This window comes from Ylistrum balloti, unplaced genomic scaffold (genome assembly GCF_031769215.1).
Source record: "Ylistrum balloti isolate Yb309-2 unplaced genomic scaffold, AGI_CSIRO_Ybal_v1 Utg370996, whole genome shotgun sequence".
Taxonomy (NCBI): Eukaryota; Metazoa; Mollusca; class Bivalvia; order Pectinida; family Pectinidae; genus Ylistrum; species Ylistrum balloti.
Genome location: NW_026782556.1, coordinates 127,484 through 150,130, shown reverse-complemented (window position 1 = coordinate 150,130; position 22,647 = coordinate 127,484). Strand labels below are relative to the sequence as shown.

Here is a 22,647-nt window from a genome sequence, read left to right as displayed (position 1 = left end):
TTATCAGGTTACAATGGAAGATAAACCATAGTCAAAGAAGCTGGTCAAAAATTGTGTAAAGAATATACATAGTCATTAACAATTCTTAACTCGGATAAAATCAGATGGAAAAAGAAACATTCTTCTTTGTATCAAACAAACATATAAAAAATAAGAATGTAAGTTTAGAAGCGAGTACAAGAATCAACAAAGTAACATGATGAAATTCATGAGAAAGAATAATCCAAAACAGTTCCAGAAAAATACCTCCGATTGTAATTTAAATAAGATTTCTCCAATTATTTTCATTGATTATCATACACAGAATTACGAGAAAATGAACAGATTTTGAAATTTCTAAATGCTTACATATATGGAAATGTATCTGACTCTTTGTTTCAAGAATTAGACTGTGACATTACTTAAGAAGAAATTGTAAATACTAATAACAAATTCCAGACTGGTGGTTAGGACTTACTAATAAATGAATATTTTATTATATATAGGCAATGTAATAAATACATAATGGACACGAGTGTCGATTATGTATCTGTTTTATCCAATGACCACCGAGGTTTTCTCATCCACGTGCCAAGGGGCGGAGCTAGAACCTATTAGGAGCTGATTAGTGTCAAGTCGATGATTTTCCCGCCATTTTCTTACCCATCCCATTTCCTGTCACAGTAATAAATCATTTCATTAGTAGATGTCAGAGATGTCGGAGCTGGACAACATCTGGAAAGACTTTAGAAACATCGACGCTGGTGTTTTCTGCGATCACGATGATATAACATTATCACAGGCCGTCACCAAGTATGAATTGGCGTTACAAGACATTGAGGCATTTAGTCCGTGCTCAGTATCAGTCACACAACTGCAATGTGAACTTTTATTCAATGTAGGGCTATACAGTGTTCATGTGCTGATCTCTGCTCTCTCGTTAGTAATGCGTTGTACTTTTTTACAGAATTGTTTGAATGTGTTAACTAACGTCAAAATGACGAATATCAATTTAACAAAAATTTTATATTTTTTTTATGTATTAAAGATTAGTTAGATTATGTCTTTGTTTATCTGTCTCGCCCACTTGGAAATGGGCACCACCTCCCTAATGAGGTGTAGACCAATCAGAGAGAACCATGCGATATTTTATATGTGATATCTGAAATTTATCACCAGGAAAAGATCAAAGAAAAACCAAGGCGTCATTGGATAAATATAAATATATACTAACCATATCTAGTAAGTAGTTTTACTTAATAACAAGTCTGAAAACTATCCACAATCTTGGTCTGTTGGTAACATAGTACCTGTCTTTATACAGGGCCATAGAAATGATACGAACAACTATTGTGGTATCACATTAAAAAGTTGCTCAAGAAAACATTTTACTTCAATTTTGAATAAACGATTTATTGATTTTGATATGAAATATTCAATAATTAGTGACACTCACTTCAAGACAATTTATGTTAACCACTGATGCTATATTTGTTCTGTAGATGTTCATTAGTAAAACACTGAAAACTAAGATTATATTGCAGTTTTATTGATTATAAGAAGCATTCGACTTCGTTAACAGGCAAAACCTATGATATAAACTTATCAAAAACGGCATGACAGGAAAAATGTTGACTATTATATGGTCTTTGTACAATGATGTTAAATATTGTGTTAAATATAATAAGAGTTTATCTGATTTCTTTAATTGTAGAAATGTTCCAGGGGGAAAGTTTATCCCTGATAAAGTTTTCTTTGTATGTGAATGACTGGGGAATGAATACTTTTAACAAATGAATGTCCTTCTATTGAACAACAAACAGTAAATCTATTCTTGCTGATGTGTGTAGACACCATGGTTCTGTTATCCCTGGTTGGGTGTGGGTGTGGTTGTGTGTGGGTGTGGGTGGATGTGTGTGGGTATGTGGATGGGTGGGTGGATGTATGTGGGTGTGTGGTTGGGTGTGGGTGGATGTGTGTGGGTGTGGTTGTGTGTGGGTGTGGGTGGATGTGTGTGGGTATGTGGTTGGGTGTGGGTGGATGTGTGTGGGTGTGGTTGTGTGTGGGTGTGGGTGGATGTGTGTGGGTATGTGGGTGGGTGGGTGGTTGGGTGTGGGTGTGGGTGTGTGGGCGTGAGTGTGGTAGGAGGTGTAATTGTGTTTATATTGATTGTATCATCTTATTGTTGTTTGAATATGTATACTGTTTTTGTATCTGTATACTGACAATCCATATGGATTAAAGAATCTGAATATCTGAATCAGAAATTATAAACCAAATCTTGGTGGTTGGATGGTGCAGTGGTAATGCACTCATTTTTCACCAAGATATCCAGGGCTTCATTCCCCAGACTGAAGAGTTAAGGGTCACTTTCTCGACAGTGTAGGTTTTCCCTGTGTACTCTAGTTTCCAACAAAGTAAGACATCTTTTAATGTTCAATCTAGGCCAACAAATGTGATTAGTATAAGTTTGAAAATTGTTGTAACATAAATAAATTTCATATACACCAAACCTAATAAGAGGTTTTCAAGATCTGAGAATGAGATGGAACAGGATGTGACAAGATGGACGAGGATCACACTACCTCTACAACAATGAAAATAAACAGTGATCAATAACATTAACACTTAACCATAATCGTTTCCTATAACATCTTAAACTGGGTTAAAAATACCTTTTAATTTGATAGCTTTAACTGAAAGCTACTTGATAACCAGAAACCAATCAATTATAAATCAATAATTACCCACCATCATATCTAACTGCTACTTGATAACCATTGGCCATTAACTTGTACATTAATAAGTACCCATCATTAGATTTAACTGCTACTTGATAACCAGTGGCCATTAACTTGTACATCAATAAGTACTTACCATCATATTTTGCTAGAACAGCTTGTACATCTGCGTAGGCCTGTAGCTCTAATAAAGCATCTATAAGATTTTCATGAATGTTGAATAAATTCAACATTGGAAATTCTTTCATGAGCTGAAAAAAATGAAAATAATATCATTCCAAATGTAAACTAACCCTTATTATGTAATATGCCCACCAGTCACCTAATCAAGTCTATATCCTGTAATATGTCCACGTGTACCCTAATCAAGTCTATATCCTGTAATATGTCCACATGTACCCTAATCAAGCCTACACCTGTAATATGTCCACATGTACCCTAATCAAGTCTATATCCTGTAATATGTCCACATGTACCCTAATCAAGTCTATATCCTGTAATATGTCCACATGTACCCTAATCAAGTCTATATCCTGTAATATGTCCACATGTACCCTAATCAAGTCTATATCCTGTAATATGTCCACATGTACCCTAATCAAGTCTATATCCTGTAATATGTCCACATGTACCCTAATCAAGTCTATATCCTGTAATATGTCCACATGTACCCTAATCAAGTCTATATCCTGTAATATGTCCACATGTACCCTAATCAAGTCTATATCCTGTAATATGTCCACATGTACCCTAATCAAGTCTATATCCTGTAATATGCCCACCAGTCACCTAATCAAGTCTATATCCTGTAATATGTCCACATGTACCCTAATCAAGTCTATATCCTGTAATATGTCCACATGTACCCTAATCAAGTCTATATCCTGTAATATGTCCACGTGTACCCTAATCAAGTCTATATCCTGTAATATGTCCACATGTACCCTAATCAAGTCTATATCCTGTAATATGTCCACATGTACCCTAATCAAGTCTATATCCTGTAATATGTCCACATGTACCCTAATCAAGACTAAATATGCCCACCAGTCACCTATCTATATCCTGTAATATGTCCCATGTACCCTAATCAAGTCTATATCCTGTAATATGTCCACATGTACCCTAATCAAGTCTATATCCTGTAATATGTCCACATGTACCCTAATGTACCCTAATCAAGTCTATATCCTGTAATATGTCCACATGTACCCTAATCAAGTCTATATCCTGTAATATGTCCACATGTACCCTAATCAAGTCTGTATCCTGTAATATGTCCACATGTACCCTAATCAAGTCTATATCCTACATCCTCCTGTAATATGTAATATGTCCCTACATAATATGTACCCTAATCAAGTCTATATCCTGTAATATGTCCACATGTACCCTAATCAAGTCTATATCCTGTAATATGTCCACATGTACCCTAATCAAGTCTATATCCTGTAATATGTCCACATGTACCCTAATCAAGTCTATATCCTGTAATATGTCCACGTGTACCATAATCAAGTCTATATCCTGTTATTTGTGCTCTACATGTACCCTAATCAAGTCTATATCCTGTAATATGTCCACATGTACCCTAATCAAGTCTATATCCTGTAATATGTCCACATGTACCCTAATCAAGTCTATATCCTGTAATATGTCCACATGTACCCTAATCAAGTCTATATCCTGTAATATGTCCACATGTACCCTAATCAAGTCTATATCCTGTAATATGTCCACATGTACCCTAATCAAGTCTATATCCTGTAATATGTCCACATGTACCCTAATCAAGTCTATATCCTGTAATATGTCCACATGTCTTCTTATGTCTTCTATATCGTGTTATATGTCCACATGTACCCTAATCAAGTCTATATCCTGTAATATGTCCACATGTACCCTAATCAAGTCTATATCCTGTAATATGTCCACATGTACCCTAATCAAGTCTATATCCTGTAATATGTCCACATGTACCCTAATCAAGTCTATATCCTGTAATATGTCCACATGTACCCTAATCAAGTCTATATCCTGTAATATGTCCACATGTACCCTAATCAAGCATACACCTGTAATATGTCCACATGTACCCTAATCAAGTCTATATCCTGTAATATGTCCACATGTACCCTAATCAAGTCTATATCCTGTAATATGTCCACATGTACCCTAATCAAGTCTATATCCTGTAATATGTCCACATGTACCCTAATCAAGTCTATATCCTGTAATATGTCCACATGTACCCTAATCAAGTCTATATCCTGTAATATGTCCACATGTACCCTAATCAAGTCTATATCCTGTAATATGTCCACATGTACCCTAATCAAGTCTATATCCTGTAATATGTCCACATGTACCCTAATCAAGTCTATATCCTGTAATATGTCCACAAGACACCAAATCAAGTCTATATCCTGTAATATGTCCACATGTACCCTAATCAAGTCTATATCCTGTAATATGTCCACATGTACCCTAATCAAGCATACACCTGTAATATGTCCACATGTACCCTAATCAAGTCTGTATCCTGTAATATGTCCACAAGTACCCTAATCAAGTCTATATCCTGTAATATGTTCACGTGTACCCTAATCAAGTCTATATCCTGTAATATGTCCACATGTACCCTAATCAAGTCTATATCCTGTAATATGTCCACATGTACCCTAATCAAGTCTATATCCTGTAATATGTCCACATGTACCCTAATCAAGTCTATATCCTGTAATATGTCCACATGTACCCTAATCAAGTCTATATCCTGTAATATGTCCACATGTACCCTAATCAAGTCTATATCCTGTAATATGTCCACATGTACCCTAATCAAGTCTATATCCTGTAATATGTCCACATGTACCCTAATCAAGTCTATATCCTGTAATATGTCCACGTGTACCCTAATCAAGTCTATATCCTGTAATATGTCCACATGTACCCTAATCAAGTCTATGGATAACCAGATCTCTAGACAGACATGCTGTACTAATATGTCACCTATTGTTAACCAATCTCTAGACTATATCAACTGCTGGATGTCTATTGTTAACCAGATCTCTAGACAGACAACTGCTGGATGGAACGCCTATTGTTAACCAGATCTCTAGACAGATAACTGCTGGATTGAACACCTATTGTTAACCAGATCTCTAGACAGACAACTGCTGGATGGAACACCTATTGTTAACCAGATCTCTAGACAGACAACTTCTGGATGGAACACCTATTGTTAACCAAATCTCTAGACAGACAACTTCTGGATGGAACACCTATTGTTAACCAGATCTCTAGACAGACAACTTCTGGATTGAACACCTATTGTTAACCAGATCTCTAGACAGACAACTGCTGGTTGGAACACCTATTGTTAACCAAATCTCTAGACAGACAACTTCTGGATGGAACACCTATTGTTAACCAGATCTCTAGACAGACAACTTCTGGATGGAACACCTATTGTTAACCAGATCTCTAGACAGACAACTTCTGGATGGAACACCTATTGTTAACCAGATCTCTAGACAGACAACTGCTGGATTGAACACCTATTGTTAACCAGATCTCTAGACAGACAACTGCTGGTTGGAACACCTATTGTTAACCAAATCTCTAGACAGACAACTTCTGGATGGAACACCTATTGTTATCCAGATCTCTAGACAGACAACTGCTGGATGGAACACCTATTGTTAACCAAATCTCTAGACAGACAACTGCTGGATGGAACACCTATTGTTAACCACCTCTCTTGGTTGACAACTGCTGGATTGAACACCAATTGTTAACCAGATCCCTAGACAGACAACTATGAGGTATTGTTGATATTTAATATTGGCAGCATCTACACTCAAATAAAGAGTACTTTTTGAGACATTCCAACTTCTGCATGAAAACCAGACATATATGTAAAAATGCTGATTAAATCAACACCAGAATAATAGGATTTGTTCAAGATCAATGCATATCAGTGGAGAGCTGACTTTGACTCATTCCAGGCAGAGCTAAGAATGAAATGTTATAGAATGTCTGCCTAAGTGATCAATCTTGATCACATACAGGTAATAGAATATATTCCTCAATCAGGATTTTGTCAAAATAGTACATTAAGGTACCAAAAAAGATGGATGAGACGGAAAAATCAAGCACAGGGTAGCGTGAGAGATTTCACTGTCTCATGCATGTGAAAGGAATGTCCCAATTTTCCAGAGATTATCCAAAAACTGTAGGACATAATCAATAGAGGACAAGCTGTGACTATACACACGTGTCAACAGTGTTATTTAACGAGGTGATGATATTCTGCCTCTTTTGTGAAGGTTACAATATATCATAGCTGTAATAACTGTAGGGTTATATGTTGATATTGAACTTTCATAGCACACTTATAAATACCTGCCTCCAACCTATTTAACACTTCTGAAATCATCTTAAGCCATGTAAGAATTTCTACTGTAAAGTTTGTTAACTGTGTTTGACATGATGAATTGCTTGTACCAAAATGATTTTAAGCTACACAACTTAAATTTTATGACATTGTAAATTTTTTCCTGTGAAGAAATTTTAATTATTCTAAAACTGCTCGGTTATCTTTTCTTTGTTATATAGTTTGAACCAAATAGATAAACACTTGTACTGATATGAGAACAACTCTACTTGAGATACTGGATGATGGATAGGAGGCTGACTACTGTCAGAAATTCCAGTAACACAGAGTTACAGATATCGTATTCTTACATCTTGAGACAGTAAAAAACAGCCTTAAAAATAGTTGTAAAACAAATATAGCTAATCCCACTAACTAATAGTGAAACAAGGACAAAGCATGAACAACAGAGAGATTTACACAAACCCTTGATAAAGTGCATTACGAAACAAAATTTAATCAAAGGCGATAATTCTATGATAAAGAAGTTACAGCCCCTATAATTTGGTAAACTGTACAATCTCTTAGTACGACTAATGTATACTAAAGTTTCAATAACTCCTAAATTATGTAAAAGAGAGTTATGGTTCTTGTACACTGCCCTTCTCATTATTGAGATCTATCTACCAATGAAGTTTTTGTGAGATGCCACGGACAAAATTATCATGCACAGACAGACGGACGGACAATCAAATGGACAGACAGACAATGCGTAAACTACATGGACTCCCTTCATGGGAGCATAAAAAGTTGAATAACATCATAGCCTACCTCTCGCATCATCTTGACTGCCTCTCTTGTTCGACCCAGCTTTCTAGCACACATAGCTAGTCTCCGTTTAATATACACTATAACATTGGTATCCCGGCCTACAAAAAACAAACAAATAACCAATGTCAAAAATATCAGCTGAATGAATTATCATATAACTACCTAGCTGTCAGTGTAATAATGTAATAATACACCCACTACATTATCATATAACTACCCAGCTGTCAGTGTAATAATGTAATAATACACCCACTACATTATCATATAACTACCCAGCTGTCAGTGTAATAATGTAATAATACACGCACTACATTATCATATAACTACCTAGCTGTCAGTGTAATAATGTAATAATACACCCACTACATTATCATATAACTACCCAGCTGTCAGTGTAATAATGTAATAATACACCCACTACATTATCATATAACTACCCAGCTGTCAGTGTAATAATGTAATAATACACCCACTACATTATCATATAACTACCTAGCTGTCAGTGTAATAATGTAATAATACACCCACTACATTATCATATAACTACCTAGCTGTCAGTGTAATAATGTAATAATACACCCACTACATTATCATATAACTACCCAGCTGTCAGTGTAATAATGTAATAATACACCCACTACATTATCATATAACTACCTAGCTGTCAGTGTAATAATACACCCACTACATTATCATATAACTACCCAGCTGTCAGTGTAATAATGTAATAATACACCCACTACATTATCATATAACTACCTAGCTGTCAGTGTAATAATGTAATAATACACCCACTACATTATCATATAACTACCCAGCTGTCAGTGTAATAATGTAATAATACACCCACTACATTATCATATAACTACCTAGCTGTCAGTGTAATAATACACCCACTACATTATCATATAACTACCCAGCTGTCAGTGTAATAATACACCCACTACATTATCATATAACTACCCAGCTGTCAGTGTAATAATGTAATAATACACCCACTACATTATCATATAACTACCCAGCTGTCAGTGTAATAATACACCCACTACATTATCATATAACTACCCAGCTGTCAGTGTAATAATACACCCACTACATTATCATATAACTACCCAGCTGTCAGTGTAATAATGTAATAATACACCCACTACATTATCATATAACTACCTAGCTGTCAGTGTAATAATACACCCACTACATTATCATATAACTACCTAGCTGTCAGTGTAATAATACACCCACTACATTATCATATAACTACCCAGCTGTCAGTGTAATAATGTAATAATACACCCACTACATTATCATATAACTACCCAGCTGTCAGTGTAATATTACACCCACTACATTATCATATAACTATCCAGCTGTTAGTGTAATATTACACCCACTACATTATCATATAACTACCCAGCTGTCAGTGTAATAATGTAATAATACACCCACTACATTATCATATAACTACCTAGCTGTCAGTGTAATAATGTAATAATACACCCACTACATTATCATATAACTACCCAGCTGTCAGTGTAATAATACACCCACTACATTATCATATAACTACCCAGCTGTCAGTGTAATAATGTAATAATACACCCACTACATTATCATATAACTACCCAGCTGTCAGTGTAATAATGTAATAATACACCCACTACATTATCATATAACTACCCAGCTGTCAGTGTAATAATGTAATAATACACCCACTACATTATCATATAACTACCCAGCTGTCAGTGTAATAATGTAATAATACACCCACTACATTATCATATAACTACCCAGCTGTCAGTGTAATAATGTAATAATACACCCACTACATTATCATATAACTACCTAGCTGTCAGTGTAATAATGTAATAATACACCCACTACATTATCATATAACTACCCAGCTGTCAGTGTAATAATACACCCACTACATTATCATATAACTACCCAGCTGTCAGTGTAATAATGTAATAATACACCCACTACATTATCATATAACTACCCAGCTGTCAGTGTAATAATGTAATAATACACCCACTACATTATCATATAACTACCCAGCTGTCAGTGTAATAATGTAATAATACACCCACTACATTATCATATAACTACCTAGCTGTCAGTGTAATAATGTAATAATACACCCACTACATTATCATATAACTACCCAGCTGTCAGTGTAATATGTAATAATACACCCACTACATTATCATATAACTACCCAGCTGTCAGTGTAATAATGTAATAATACACCCACTACATTATCATATAACTACCCAGCTGTCAGTGTAATAATGTGTCAGTGTATAATACACCCACTACATTATCATATAACTACCCAGCTGTCAGTGTAATAATGTAATAATACACCCACTACATTATCATATAACTACCCAGCTGTCAGTGTAATATTACACCCACTACATTATCATATAACTACCCAGCTGTCAGTGTAATAATGTAATAATACACCCACTACATTATCATATAACTACCCAGCTGTCAGTGTAATAATACACCCACTACATTATCATATAACTACCTAGCTGTCAGTGTAATAATGTAACCCACTACATTATCATATAACTACCCAGCTACACCCACTACATTATCATATAACTACCTAGCTGTCAGTGTAATAATACACCCACTACATTATCATATAACTACCCAGCTGTCAGTGTAATAATGTAATAATACACCCACTACATTATCATATAACTACCTAGCTGTCACATTATCATATAACTACCCAGCTGTCAGTGTAATAATGTAATAATACACCCACTACATTATCATATAACTACCTAGCTGTCAGTGTAATAATGTAATAATACACCCACTACATTATCATATAACTACCCAGCTGTCAGTGTAATAATGTAATAATACACCCACTACATTATCATATAACTACCCAGCTGTCAGTGTAATAATGTAATAATACACCCACTACATTATCATATAACTACCCAGCTGTCAGTGTAATAATACACCCACTACATTATCATATAACTATCCAGCTGTCAGTGTAATAATGTAATAATACACCCACTACATTATCATATAACTACCCAGCTGTCAGTGTAATAATGTAATAATACACCCACTACATTATCATATAACTACCCAGCTGTCAGTGTAATAATGTAATAATACACCCACTACATTATCATATAACTACCCAGCTGTCAGTGTAATAATGTAATAATACACCCACTACATTATCATATAACTACCCAGCTGTCAGTGTAATAATGTAATAATACACCCACTACATTATCATATAACTACCCAGCTGTCAGTGTAATATTACACCCACTACATTATCATATAACTACCCAGCTGTCAGTGTAATAATGTAATAATACACCCACTACATTATCATATAACTACCCAGCTGTCAGTGTAATAATGTAATAATACACCCACTACATTATCATATAACTACCCAGCTGTCAGTGTAATAATGTAATAATACACCCACTACATTATCATATAACTACCCAGCTGTCAGTGTAATAATACATACATTATCATATAACTACCCAGCTGTCAGTGTAATAATGTAATAATACACCCACTACATTATCATATAACTACCCAGCTGTCAGTGTAATAATGTAATAATACACCCACTACATTATCATATAACTACCCAGCTGTCAGTGTAATAATGTAATAATACACCCACTACATTATCATATAACTACCCAGCTGTCAGTGTAATAATAATAATACACCCACTACATTATCATATAACTACCCAGCTGTCAGTGTAATAATGTAATAATACACCCACTACATTATCATATAACTACCCAGCTGTCAGTGTAATAATACACCCACTACATTATCATATAACTACCCAGCTGTCAGTGTAATAATGTAATAATACACCCACTACATTATCATATAACTACCCAGCTGTCAGTGTAATAATGTAATAATACACCCACTACATTATCATATATCTAACACGCTTTCAGTGTAATATTACACCCACTACATTATCATATAACTACCCAGCTGTCAGTGTAATAATACACCCACTAATTAATAACTACCCAGCTGTCAGTGTAATAATGTACCCACTACATTATCATATAACTACCTAGCTGTCAGTGAGAGATAACAAACCCTAATGTTAATAATGTCTACACCCACTACATTATCATATAACTACCCAGCTGTCAGTGTAATAATGTAATAATAACTCACTACATTATCATATAACTAGTTAGCTGTACAGTGTAATACCAATGAAGTTTTTGTGAGATGCCATATGGACGCTGACAAAATATCATACATTATCATATAACTACCCAGCTGTTGAATAACATCATAGCCTACCTCTCGCATAACTGCCTCTCTTGTTCGACCCAGCTTTCTAGCACACATAGCTAGTAACTCCGCTGTTAATATACACCCACTACATTATATCCCGGCATAACCAATGTCAAAAATATCCCAGCTGTCAGTGTAATTATCATATAATAACTACCTAGCTGTCAGTGTAATAATGTAATAATACACCCACTACATTATCATATAACTACCCAGCTGTCAGTGTAATAATGTAATAATACACCCACTACATTATCATATAACTACCTAGCTGTCAGTGTAATAATGTAATAATACACCCACTACATTATCATATAACTATCCAGCTGTCAGTGTAATAATACACCCACTACATTATCATATAACTAGTGTAATAATACACCCACTACATTATCATATAACTACCCAGCTGTCAGTGTAATATTACACCCACTACATTATCATATAACTATCCAGCTGTCAGTGTAATATTACACCCACTACATTATCATATAACTACCTAGCTGTCAGTGTAATATTACACCCACTACATTATCATATAACTATCCAGCTGTTAGTGTAATAATACACCCACTACATTATCATATAACTACCCAGCTGTCAGTGTAATAATGTAATAATACACCCACTACATTATCATATAACTACCTAGCTGTCAGTGTAATATTACACCCACTACATTATCATATAACTACCCAGCTGTCAGTGTAATATTACACCCACTACATTATCATATAACTACCCAGCTGTCAGTGTAATAATGTAATAATACACCCACTACATTATCATATAACTACCTAGCTGTCAGTGTAATAATGTAATAATACACCCACTACAAAATAAAACAGAAATCCTGCCTGCATTATTTTCTTTGTTGAATATGTAATAATACACCCACTACATTATCATATAACCCACTTGAGTTTGATAAGGCTAATGTGAAAATTTAGCTAAAAAGTTATTAGTCCGTAACCAAATCTGAAGCTGACCTGCATATTATCATTGTATAAACCATATACCAACTTTCATGGTGGCATCCATTAAAGAGCAGACACATGGTGATGGAATGACAGATAAAGATAACACTATAAGCAGCAGACCATGAAATTGTTTATAAACAGAATAAAAGAAATGAATTAAACATTGATCATCATTGACAAATAATCTCAACATCTCTAACTTTTCACAGTTGTGATATAGTGTGATATATTGCTGGCATTGTTCTTTTTATTAATGTAATCAATCATCTTGTGATATTCCACAGTAATCACATTTGTGTGACTGACAGTACCACCAGTAATACCCATGGTAACAGTAAGTTTGAGACCCTTGGATACCTGCTGTAACACTGGTACACCGACTGTTACACCCATGGTAACAGTAAGTTTGAGACCCTTGGATACCTGCTGTAACACTGGGACACCGACTGTTACACCTATGGTAACAGTAAGTTTGAGACCCTTGTATACCTGCTGTAACACTGGGACACCGACTGTTACACCCATGGTAACAGTAAGTTTGAGACCCTTGGATACCTGCTGTAACACTGGGACACCGACTGTTACACCCATGGTAACAGTAAGTTTGAGACCCTTGGATACCTGCTGTAACACTGGGACACCGACTGTTACACCCATGGTAACAGTAAGTTTGAGACCCTTGGATACCTGCTGTAACACTGGGACACCGACTGTTACACCCATGGTAACAGTAAGTTTGAGACCCTTGTATACCTGCTGTAACACTGGGACACCGACTGTTACACCCATGGTAACAGTAAGTTTGAGACCCTTGGATACCTGCTGTAACACTGGGACACCGACTGTTACACCCATGGTAACAGTAAGTTTGAGACCCTTGTATACCTGCTGTAACACTGGGACACCGACTGTTACACCCATGGTAACAGTAAGTTTGAGACCCTTGTATACCTGCTGTAACACTGGGACACCGACTGTTACAACCATGGTAACAGTAAGTTTGAGACCCTTGGATACCTGCTGTAACACTGGGACACCGACTGTTACTAATAGAATCTTCCCCTACCCTGAGGGTGTGATAGAGAAATCTCCAACCCGAGGGGTGATTTTTGTTGTTGTCTAACCCGAGGCTCTGCCGACTACAAAAAAATCACCCCGAGGGTTGGAGATTTCTCTGTCACATCCTCTGAGGGTAGGGGTTGATTATTTTTCTCCCACCCCATTATTTCTGCCACGACATAAAAAAAAAATCCCACGGTACAAGCGTCTGAATGGCGCATGAATATCACCATTCACGTTTCCAAAATTCTACATTCTTCCTCGAGAGCAAAAATGACAGACTACAAACGCAATATGAATAACCATTAGAAATATTAATTTTGTGGAAATTAAATATTTTAATTAGAGATAGATACATGGAAATACTTGTATTGAACAACATTTAACTCTGTGAGGGTAGGCTTGCCGCGATGTCATGGACAAAAAGGGGATTTCCCAGTTTATAATGACATCAATTGTTTATGCGCGCGAAAAATTGCAATGGTGCGAGTGTCACGCGTGTGTTCATTCAGAATCAGAGTCATAGATGATCCTCCGACGTTTATTTGTGTTCACTGGACAAGGATTGATATAGTTAATGTTAACTGTGGTGTTACAGTCGAGCATTACGGAACCTGCAAACAAAGCATCCACTCGTCGGTTTGAGTCAGTTGTGATAGCCGACTGAGGTCACCGAGTGCAGTCATGTGGGATAGATTTATCCTCCATGGGTGTTCCACATGGGACATGTCTATCATACATGGGCTGAGGTGGGATAAACACATGGTAACAGTAAGTTTGAGACCCTTGGATACCTGCTGTAACAGTGGGAAACCGACTGTTACACCCATGGTAACAGTAAGTTTGAGACCCTTGTATACCTGCTGTAACACTGGGACACCGACTGTTACAACCATGGTAACAGTAAGTTTGAGACCCTTGGATACCTGCTGTAACAGTGGGAAACCGACTGTTACACCTATGGTAACAGTAAGTTTGAGACCCTTGTATACCTGCTGTAACACTGGGACACCGACTGTTACACCCATGGTAACAGTAAGTTTGAGACCCTTGGATACCTGCTGTAACACTGGGACACCGACTGTTACACCCATGGTAACAGTAAGCTTGAGACCCTTGGATACCTGCAGTAACTGACTGTTACAGAGCTGGTGAATTAATCTTTGTCTTTATTTTCTTATGCTACAAGAGAAAGGACAGAGAAGAGAGTGGAGATGTACCAAAAGGGTAACAGGGTTTAAACTGTCTGTAAGAGCAATATACAGTACTACTGAATTTTATATTGAATTTTAAAATATCTGAATGAAATTTTGAAATAAAAAAATAACTTACGATGTGTGGACTCGTGTTGTGAGCTCTGATGTTGTGTTTGTTGAGATTTTCTATAATTCACTTCTGCAGCTTTATACGCTTGTTTAAACATTTTTTCTGCCTGAAAAACAAACATGTAACAAACTGGTGAGATGTAAACTAGATATGTATGACATATAACAGACCTGAATTTGTCTGTAATACAAACTGGTGAGATGTAAACTCGATATGTATGACATATAACAGACCTGAGTTTGTCTGTAATACAAACATGTAACAAACTGGTGAGATGTAAACTAGATACCGTATTTATTCCAATAAACGCCCCATCTCTAATAAACGCCCCCCCACCTGTTTCCTCAGTAAATTTCAACAACTCAGGAGTCAGGTTACAAAGCTTACCTTTTAATAAATTTTAAATTCCTGGTATCCATGGACATGAACAAATGAATTTTGGCACAAGAAAATTACACTGTCACGACATGTACACAAGTAATATCAATTTAATCCACGGTTCATTTCAATATACTGCAGGCCTAACGGCCGGGACTGCCGTACGAACTACTGTCTTCACTTTCACTTTCGCCAGTCTCGCTTTCACTCAGTTCTATGTGTGGAATAGAAGGCGCGTTCACATCACCCATTAAATTTTGCCAAATGTCATCTGCAGCTTGGACATCCTTTTCACTAAACCCCTGGAATTCCTCATCGTCAGAATCATGCTTGAAAATATGATCCTCGCTACCGTCCAGCGAATTTGTGATACCGCATTTTTTGAACGATCTTCTGATTGTGTCCGGGCTAATGCTATCCCATGCTGTCTTGTCCCAAGACAACATTACAGCTTTAGATGGGGCTTTATGATTCCCTGCTTTGGTTTTCTCAATGGGGCCACTGAAACACCATTCGTCATACAACTCTCCAAGTTTTTGTTTGAAGGGTTTATTCCACAACACATCGGCTGGCTGTAGCATACATGTACATCCTCTGGGTATAACACAGATGTCTGAATTAGATTTTTGACGAACCAGTTTTTTTACATCTTCAGTAAGATGACCACGGAAAGCGTCCCATACTAATAATCGCCTAGCTGTATTATTCACACCCCAGAGTTTTTTTAACCAAAATTTTATACTTTCCTCTTTTGCCCAGGATTTTTTGTCCGGCCCCGTACATGTATACCACAATACCACTTGGTATGTCATCTTTCGGAAGGGGACCAATGCCTGGCATGTGCACAAGGGCGGCAATTTTAGTCCCATCGGCATATGCTGCCAGTGTCACCGTTATTTTTTGTTTTCCGTGACCAGTACTGTAAACTCTGACCTCCTTTTCCCCCTTTATTGCCAATGTCGATTTTCCTGGCATGTCAAACCACACCGGGGTTTCGTCCATGTTAGCGATATGGCTATCCGGGTATTCTCGTAGCCGACGCATTCTTAACACGAAATTAAAAAAACTGTCAATATGACCATCAATTAATGAAACTTCATGTTGTGCCACATGCGTAGATCGCCTGAACGTAGCCGACGCATTCTTAACACGAAATTAAAAAAACTATCAATATGACCATCAATTAATGAAACTTCATGTTGTGCCACATGCGTAGATCGCCTGAACGAAATGTTATGTCTCTTTTTGAATTTAGAAAACCATCCATATGAGGCTTTGAACGATTGACTACCATTTTCCTTATGCATACGCAGGTCCTCAAACTGCAATGCTTTCCCAGTCACTCGTATTCCAGCCTCCTGTCTGTCCTGTAGCTATCTCATCAGATTTTTGTCAATATCTTCATATCTGACATGCCTCCCACCTCCTTTACAGCGTTTAGATGTTTTAGAAAGATTTTTTAATTTTTCGTCATTTTGACACCAGTCTCGCACTCGTTTTCTGTCAACACGAAACACTTTCGTGGCAGCATGTTTACCCTTCTCCTCTGCGAAGGCGATTACTTTAAGCTAGAAAGCAGTCTCGTAATTTTGTTTTGTCCCAGACATTGTTATCAGGTATGTGGGATTTATTAAGAAACAGACTGGCTTATAGACCCCTGTGTTTTTTATTTTGTTATGCAAACTAGGCCTACAAGCAATGATGAACATTGTACGTTTTTGACTGAAGCTGACATAATTGACATTGTGTCATTTCATACAAGAATTCATGTTATCAGAATGCAATTGACAACAATGTTTAAAGCTACAACGATGTTGGAATTACTGCAATTTTCAAATGCATTCTTTGCTGAGTAATTTGTTAGTTTGTTAAACAATGTTTTTAAGTGGCAGCCATGGTATGTCACAACCAACAAATTATGAAATTTTGTGTTCTATTAATCGCCCCCAGTCTGAAAAATTTCACGCCCCCGAGGTGTTTATTGGAATAAATACGGTATGTATGACATATAACAGACCTGAATTTGTCTGTAATACAAACTGGTGAGATGTAAACTAGATATGTATGACATATAACAGACCTGAGTTTGTCTGTAATACAAACTGGTGAGATGTAAACTAGATATGTATGACATATAACAGACCTGAGTTTGTCTGTAATACAAACTGGTGAGATGTAAACTAGATATGTATGACATATAACAGACCTGAGTTTGTCTGTAATACAAACTGGTAAGATGTAGACTAGATATGTGTGACATATAACAGACCTGAATTTGTCTGTAATACAAACTGGTGAGATGTAAACTAGATATGTATGACATATAACAGACCTGAGTTTGTCTGTAATACAAACTGGTAAGATGTAGACTAGATATGTATGACATATAACAGACCTGAATTTGTCTGTAATACAAACATTTAACAAACTGGTAATTTATCTAATATCTTGGAATTTTCAAAACTTTGAAAATTCAAACCATATAGCTGATTCAATATAGGTAGGTAATTCAGTAATAACAAGAGAGTGTAAATGAAAACTGGAGCCATGTAGAAGGTATAGGAAGCAAAAGTAGAGAGGGTTTTAACAAGTATCATAAAAAAGTCTATGTACATGCTTTTAATTACAGATGAGTGATCAGTAATCATTTAAGCAATTAACTGGAAACAGATGACGATACATTTTCATTCAAACTAACGTTAGCTTTTTGGAAACTAAATTCATCTTAACAAGCATTGCAAATTTTTTCAAGTTGTTGTAATGTTAATTAAGAATTAATTACAGGAGTTTGGCAGACTAGTGATACAAACTACAACAGTGTATCTCTATACAAACAAGTTAGAAGATGAAAGCTTACGTCTGCTATGGTGCTAGTATCTTCTTCAGCCAGGAGTATAATTGCTGTTGGACAACTGAAATAACAAAACAAAGATCACTTAGAATTGTGAACGATAGTTACAGGTTCAAAACCAAAACAAGAGGCCCATGGGCCTTAATGGTCATCTGACAAAAAGCAAGCCAAACTCTTAACAACAGTAAGTCTGCCGTTAAAACAGTGGGCTTTATTAATTTGAATAAACTTGGTAGCCCTTCCTCCCAGCATCCTACAGGCCCAATATCAGCACTCTGAGCCTTTTGGTTACTAAGAAGAAGTCGTTTACAGATTTTAACATATTTGAACCCTGTGATCTTGAAAGTGGGTCAAGGTCATTCACTTGAACACATTTGGTAACACTTCCTCAAAGCATCCTACAGGCCCAATATCAGCACTCTAATCATTTTGGTTTTTGAGAAGTCATTTGCATATTTTAACATATTTAACCCCTGTGACCTTGAAAGTGGGTCAAGGTCATTCATTTGAACAAATTTAGTAGCATGTCATCCCAGCATCCTACAAGTCCATTATCAGCACTCTTGGACTTTTGCTTATTGAGGACTCTGTGGTATATCATTCGGGTCAGATGACCTAATAAAAGATCACCTTAGCTTGACCCTTGGTAAATGATTCAACCCCTCCAGCTCCTCATTCTGAAGAAGATGTCTGAGAGATGTGTGATATCAACTCCAGTTTAGTAAACGACCCACCCCTTTAGTTCCCCACTCTGAAGAAATAAACCTATTCATCCTTCCAGCCCCTAACACAGAGGAAAAAGTCCAGAGATGTGTGATATTAACTCCACTTTAACACTTGATAGACAACCCATCCCTCCAGCTCCCCACTCTATGGGTTAAGACCTAGCCACTACCATGGTTTCCTGAGGACTCTGTGGTATATCATTATACCTCCCTACTCCCATGGTTTCCTGAGGACTCTCTGGTATATCATTATACCTCCCCACTCCCATGGTTTCCTGAGGACTCTGTGGTATATCATTATACCTCCCCACTCCCATGGTTTCCTGAGGACTCTGTGGTATATCATTATACCTCCCCACTCCCATGGTTTCCTGAGGACTATGTGGTATATCATTATACCTCCCCACTCCCATGGTTCCTGAGGACTCTCTGGTATATCATTATACCTCCCTACTCCCATGGTTTCTGAGGACTCTGTGCTATATCATTATACCTCCCCACTCCCATGGTTCCTGAGGACTCTCTGGTATATCATTATACCTCCCCACTCCCATGGTTTCCTGAGGACTATGTGGTATATCATTATACCTCCCCACTCCCATGGTTTCCTGAGGACTCTCTGGTATATCATTATACCTCCCCACTCCCATGGTTTCCTGAGGACTATGTGGTATATCATTATACCTCCCCACTCCCATGGTTTCCTGAGGACTCTGTGGTATATCATTATACCTCCCTACTCCCATGGTTTCCTGAGGACTCTCTGGTATATCATTATACCTCCCCACTCCCATGGTTTCCTGAGGACTCTGTGGTATATCATTATACCTCCCCACTCCCATGGTTTCCTGAGGACTATGTGGTATATCATTATACCTCCCCACTCCCATGGTTCCTGAGGACTCTCTGGTATATCATTATACCTCCCCACTACCATGGTTTCCTAAGGACTCTCTGGTATATCATTATACCTCCCCACTCCCATGGTTTCCTGAGGACTCTGTGGTATATCATTATACCTCCCCACTCCCATGGTTTCCTGAGGACTCTGTGGTATATCATTATACCTCCCCACTCCCATGGTTTCCTGAGGACTCTGTGGTATATCATTATACCTCCCCACTCCCACGGTTTCCTGAGGACTCTGTGCTATATCATTATACCTCCCCACTCCCATGGTTTCCTGAGGACTATGTGCTATATCATTATACCTTCCCACTCCCATGGTTTCCTGAGGACTCTCTGGTATATCATTATACCTCCCCACTCCCATGGTTTCCTGAGGACTCTGTGGTATATCATTATACCTTCCCACTCCCATGGTTTCCTGAGGACTCTGTGGTATATCATTATACCTCCCTACTCCCATGGTTTCCTGAGGACTCTGTGGTATATCATTATACCTCCCTACTCCCATGGTTTCCTGAGGACTATGTGGTATATCATTATACCTTCCCACTCCCATGGTTTCCTGAGGACTCTGTGGTATATCATTATACCTCCCCACTCCCATGGTTTCCTCAAAACTATGTAGTATATCATTATACTTACTCTGGATTTTTTTCTGCTGCGTCTTTAGCAGCCTTTATCCTCGACTGAGGGTTCCTTTCTCGCCACGCTCTCTGCATCACTAGAACCCCAAAAAAATATATGATTACCATCTTAATTTTAACTTATTGACAAGAAATGAAAAAATAGTTAAACACAAGAGGCCCAAGGGGCCTTAACGGTCACCTGAGGAATATATGTCAATAATCTGGGGAATTTAAAATGTTGCAAAAATGTAACAACACTTGTGCAGGACCATGTGTAAAACATCTGTACCATGTTTGAACATGATCCACCCAATGGTTCTTGAGAGGAAGTCATTTAAAGAAGGTTTTTACATATGGCCCCTTTGACAACCCTTATGGGCCCCAAAGGAAACATAATCACTTTTTTCAACATAATTTCATATGTCCATAATGTCTTAGCCAAACAGAGGCCAGGATGGCCATCTTGGATTTTGAATCTTCCCAAAAAGTTAAAACACTTGCCAGGACCTTGTGTCAAACATTCATATCAAGTTTCCCTTTTTCCCCCCTCCTGGAGCCCCTATTGGGGCCATGCCCTTTTTCTTCGCAAACTTGAGGCGGCTTCCCATGGGGATGCTTTGTGCCAAGTTTGGTTAAAATCCATCCAATGGTTCTTGAGAAGAAGTCATTTAAAGAAGGTTTTTACATATGGCCCCTTTGACAACCCTTATGGGCCCCAAAGGGAACATAATCACTTTTTTCAACATAATTTCATATGTCCTTCACTAAGGGATGCTTTCTATCAAATTTGGTTGAAATCAGTCAAAGTTGAATTTTTGACCCTTTTGAGCACCCCCTAGTGGGGCCATTTTTGACCCGATTTTTTTTCATTCGCAAAATTTGTAGACCATGCCATAAGGACCCTAAATATCAAATAGGAACTTAATCTGACTTTTGGTTCATGAGAAGAAGATTTTTAAAGTTTTTTCCTAATTTTACACCCTTTTCCCCCCACCTGGGGCCCCTATTGGTGCCATGTCCTTTTTCTTCGCAAACTTGAAGCGGCTTCCCATGGGGATGCTTTGTGCCAAGTTTGGTCAAAATACATTCGGTGGTTCTTGAGAAGAAGTCAAATATGTGAAAAGTGCACGACGACAGACAAATCCTTTGGCTCAGGCGACTTAAAAAGTTGATGGAGGGATGCTGTGGTATGCCTTAAAAAGTTGTTTACAAAATCTTCACTCTGGATTTACAACAAACACATATTTTAATCTGTTTGTACACTTTCTTTTATTGTATCCTTCCACTAATTAAAAGATCCACTAAAAACATAAAATGGTTAAATCTCACCTTCGTACTCTGGTTTGCCAGCATCTGCCTCACAGGTGAAGAAAGTTTGATGATCCTGGGCCGATAGATTCATATCATAATACGTGAGCGGGTCCTTTCCCTTGGCCCATGTGTATCGCTGATATTCCGAACCACGGAATAGATTTAATGGATTCCTCCACACTTTACATTCTGTAAACAGGATGATACTA

At 37.2% G+C, this 22,647-nt stretch overlaps 1 protein-coding gene across 3 annotated transcripts in view; it reads right to left on the bottom strand.

Moving 5' to 3' along the window:
* The window catches only part of LOC132559923 (suppressor of tumorigenicity 7 protein homolog), a 97,442-nt gene that overhangs the window by 17,150 nt on the left and 57,645 nt on the right, over positions 1-22,647 (bottom strand). For all 3 annotated transcript variants that reach the window (XM_060224553.1, XM_060224554.1, XM_060224555.1), the window contains exons 4-9: positions 22,457-22,627; positions 21,144-21,222; positions 18,874-18,928; positions 15,645-15,744; positions 7,930-8,027; positions 2,857-2,971 (exon numbers count right to left, since the gene is read on the bottom strand). In XM_060224553.1, the coding sequence (XP_060080536.1) occupies positions 2,857-2,971; positions 7,930-8,027; positions 15,645-15,744; positions 18,874-18,928; positions 21,144-21,222; positions 22,457-22,627 (618 nt within the window). The remainder of the gene's footprint in view (positions 1-2,856; positions 2,972-7,929; positions 8,028-15,644; positions 15,745-18,873; positions 18,929-21,143; positions 21,223-22,456; positions 22,628-22,647) is intronic.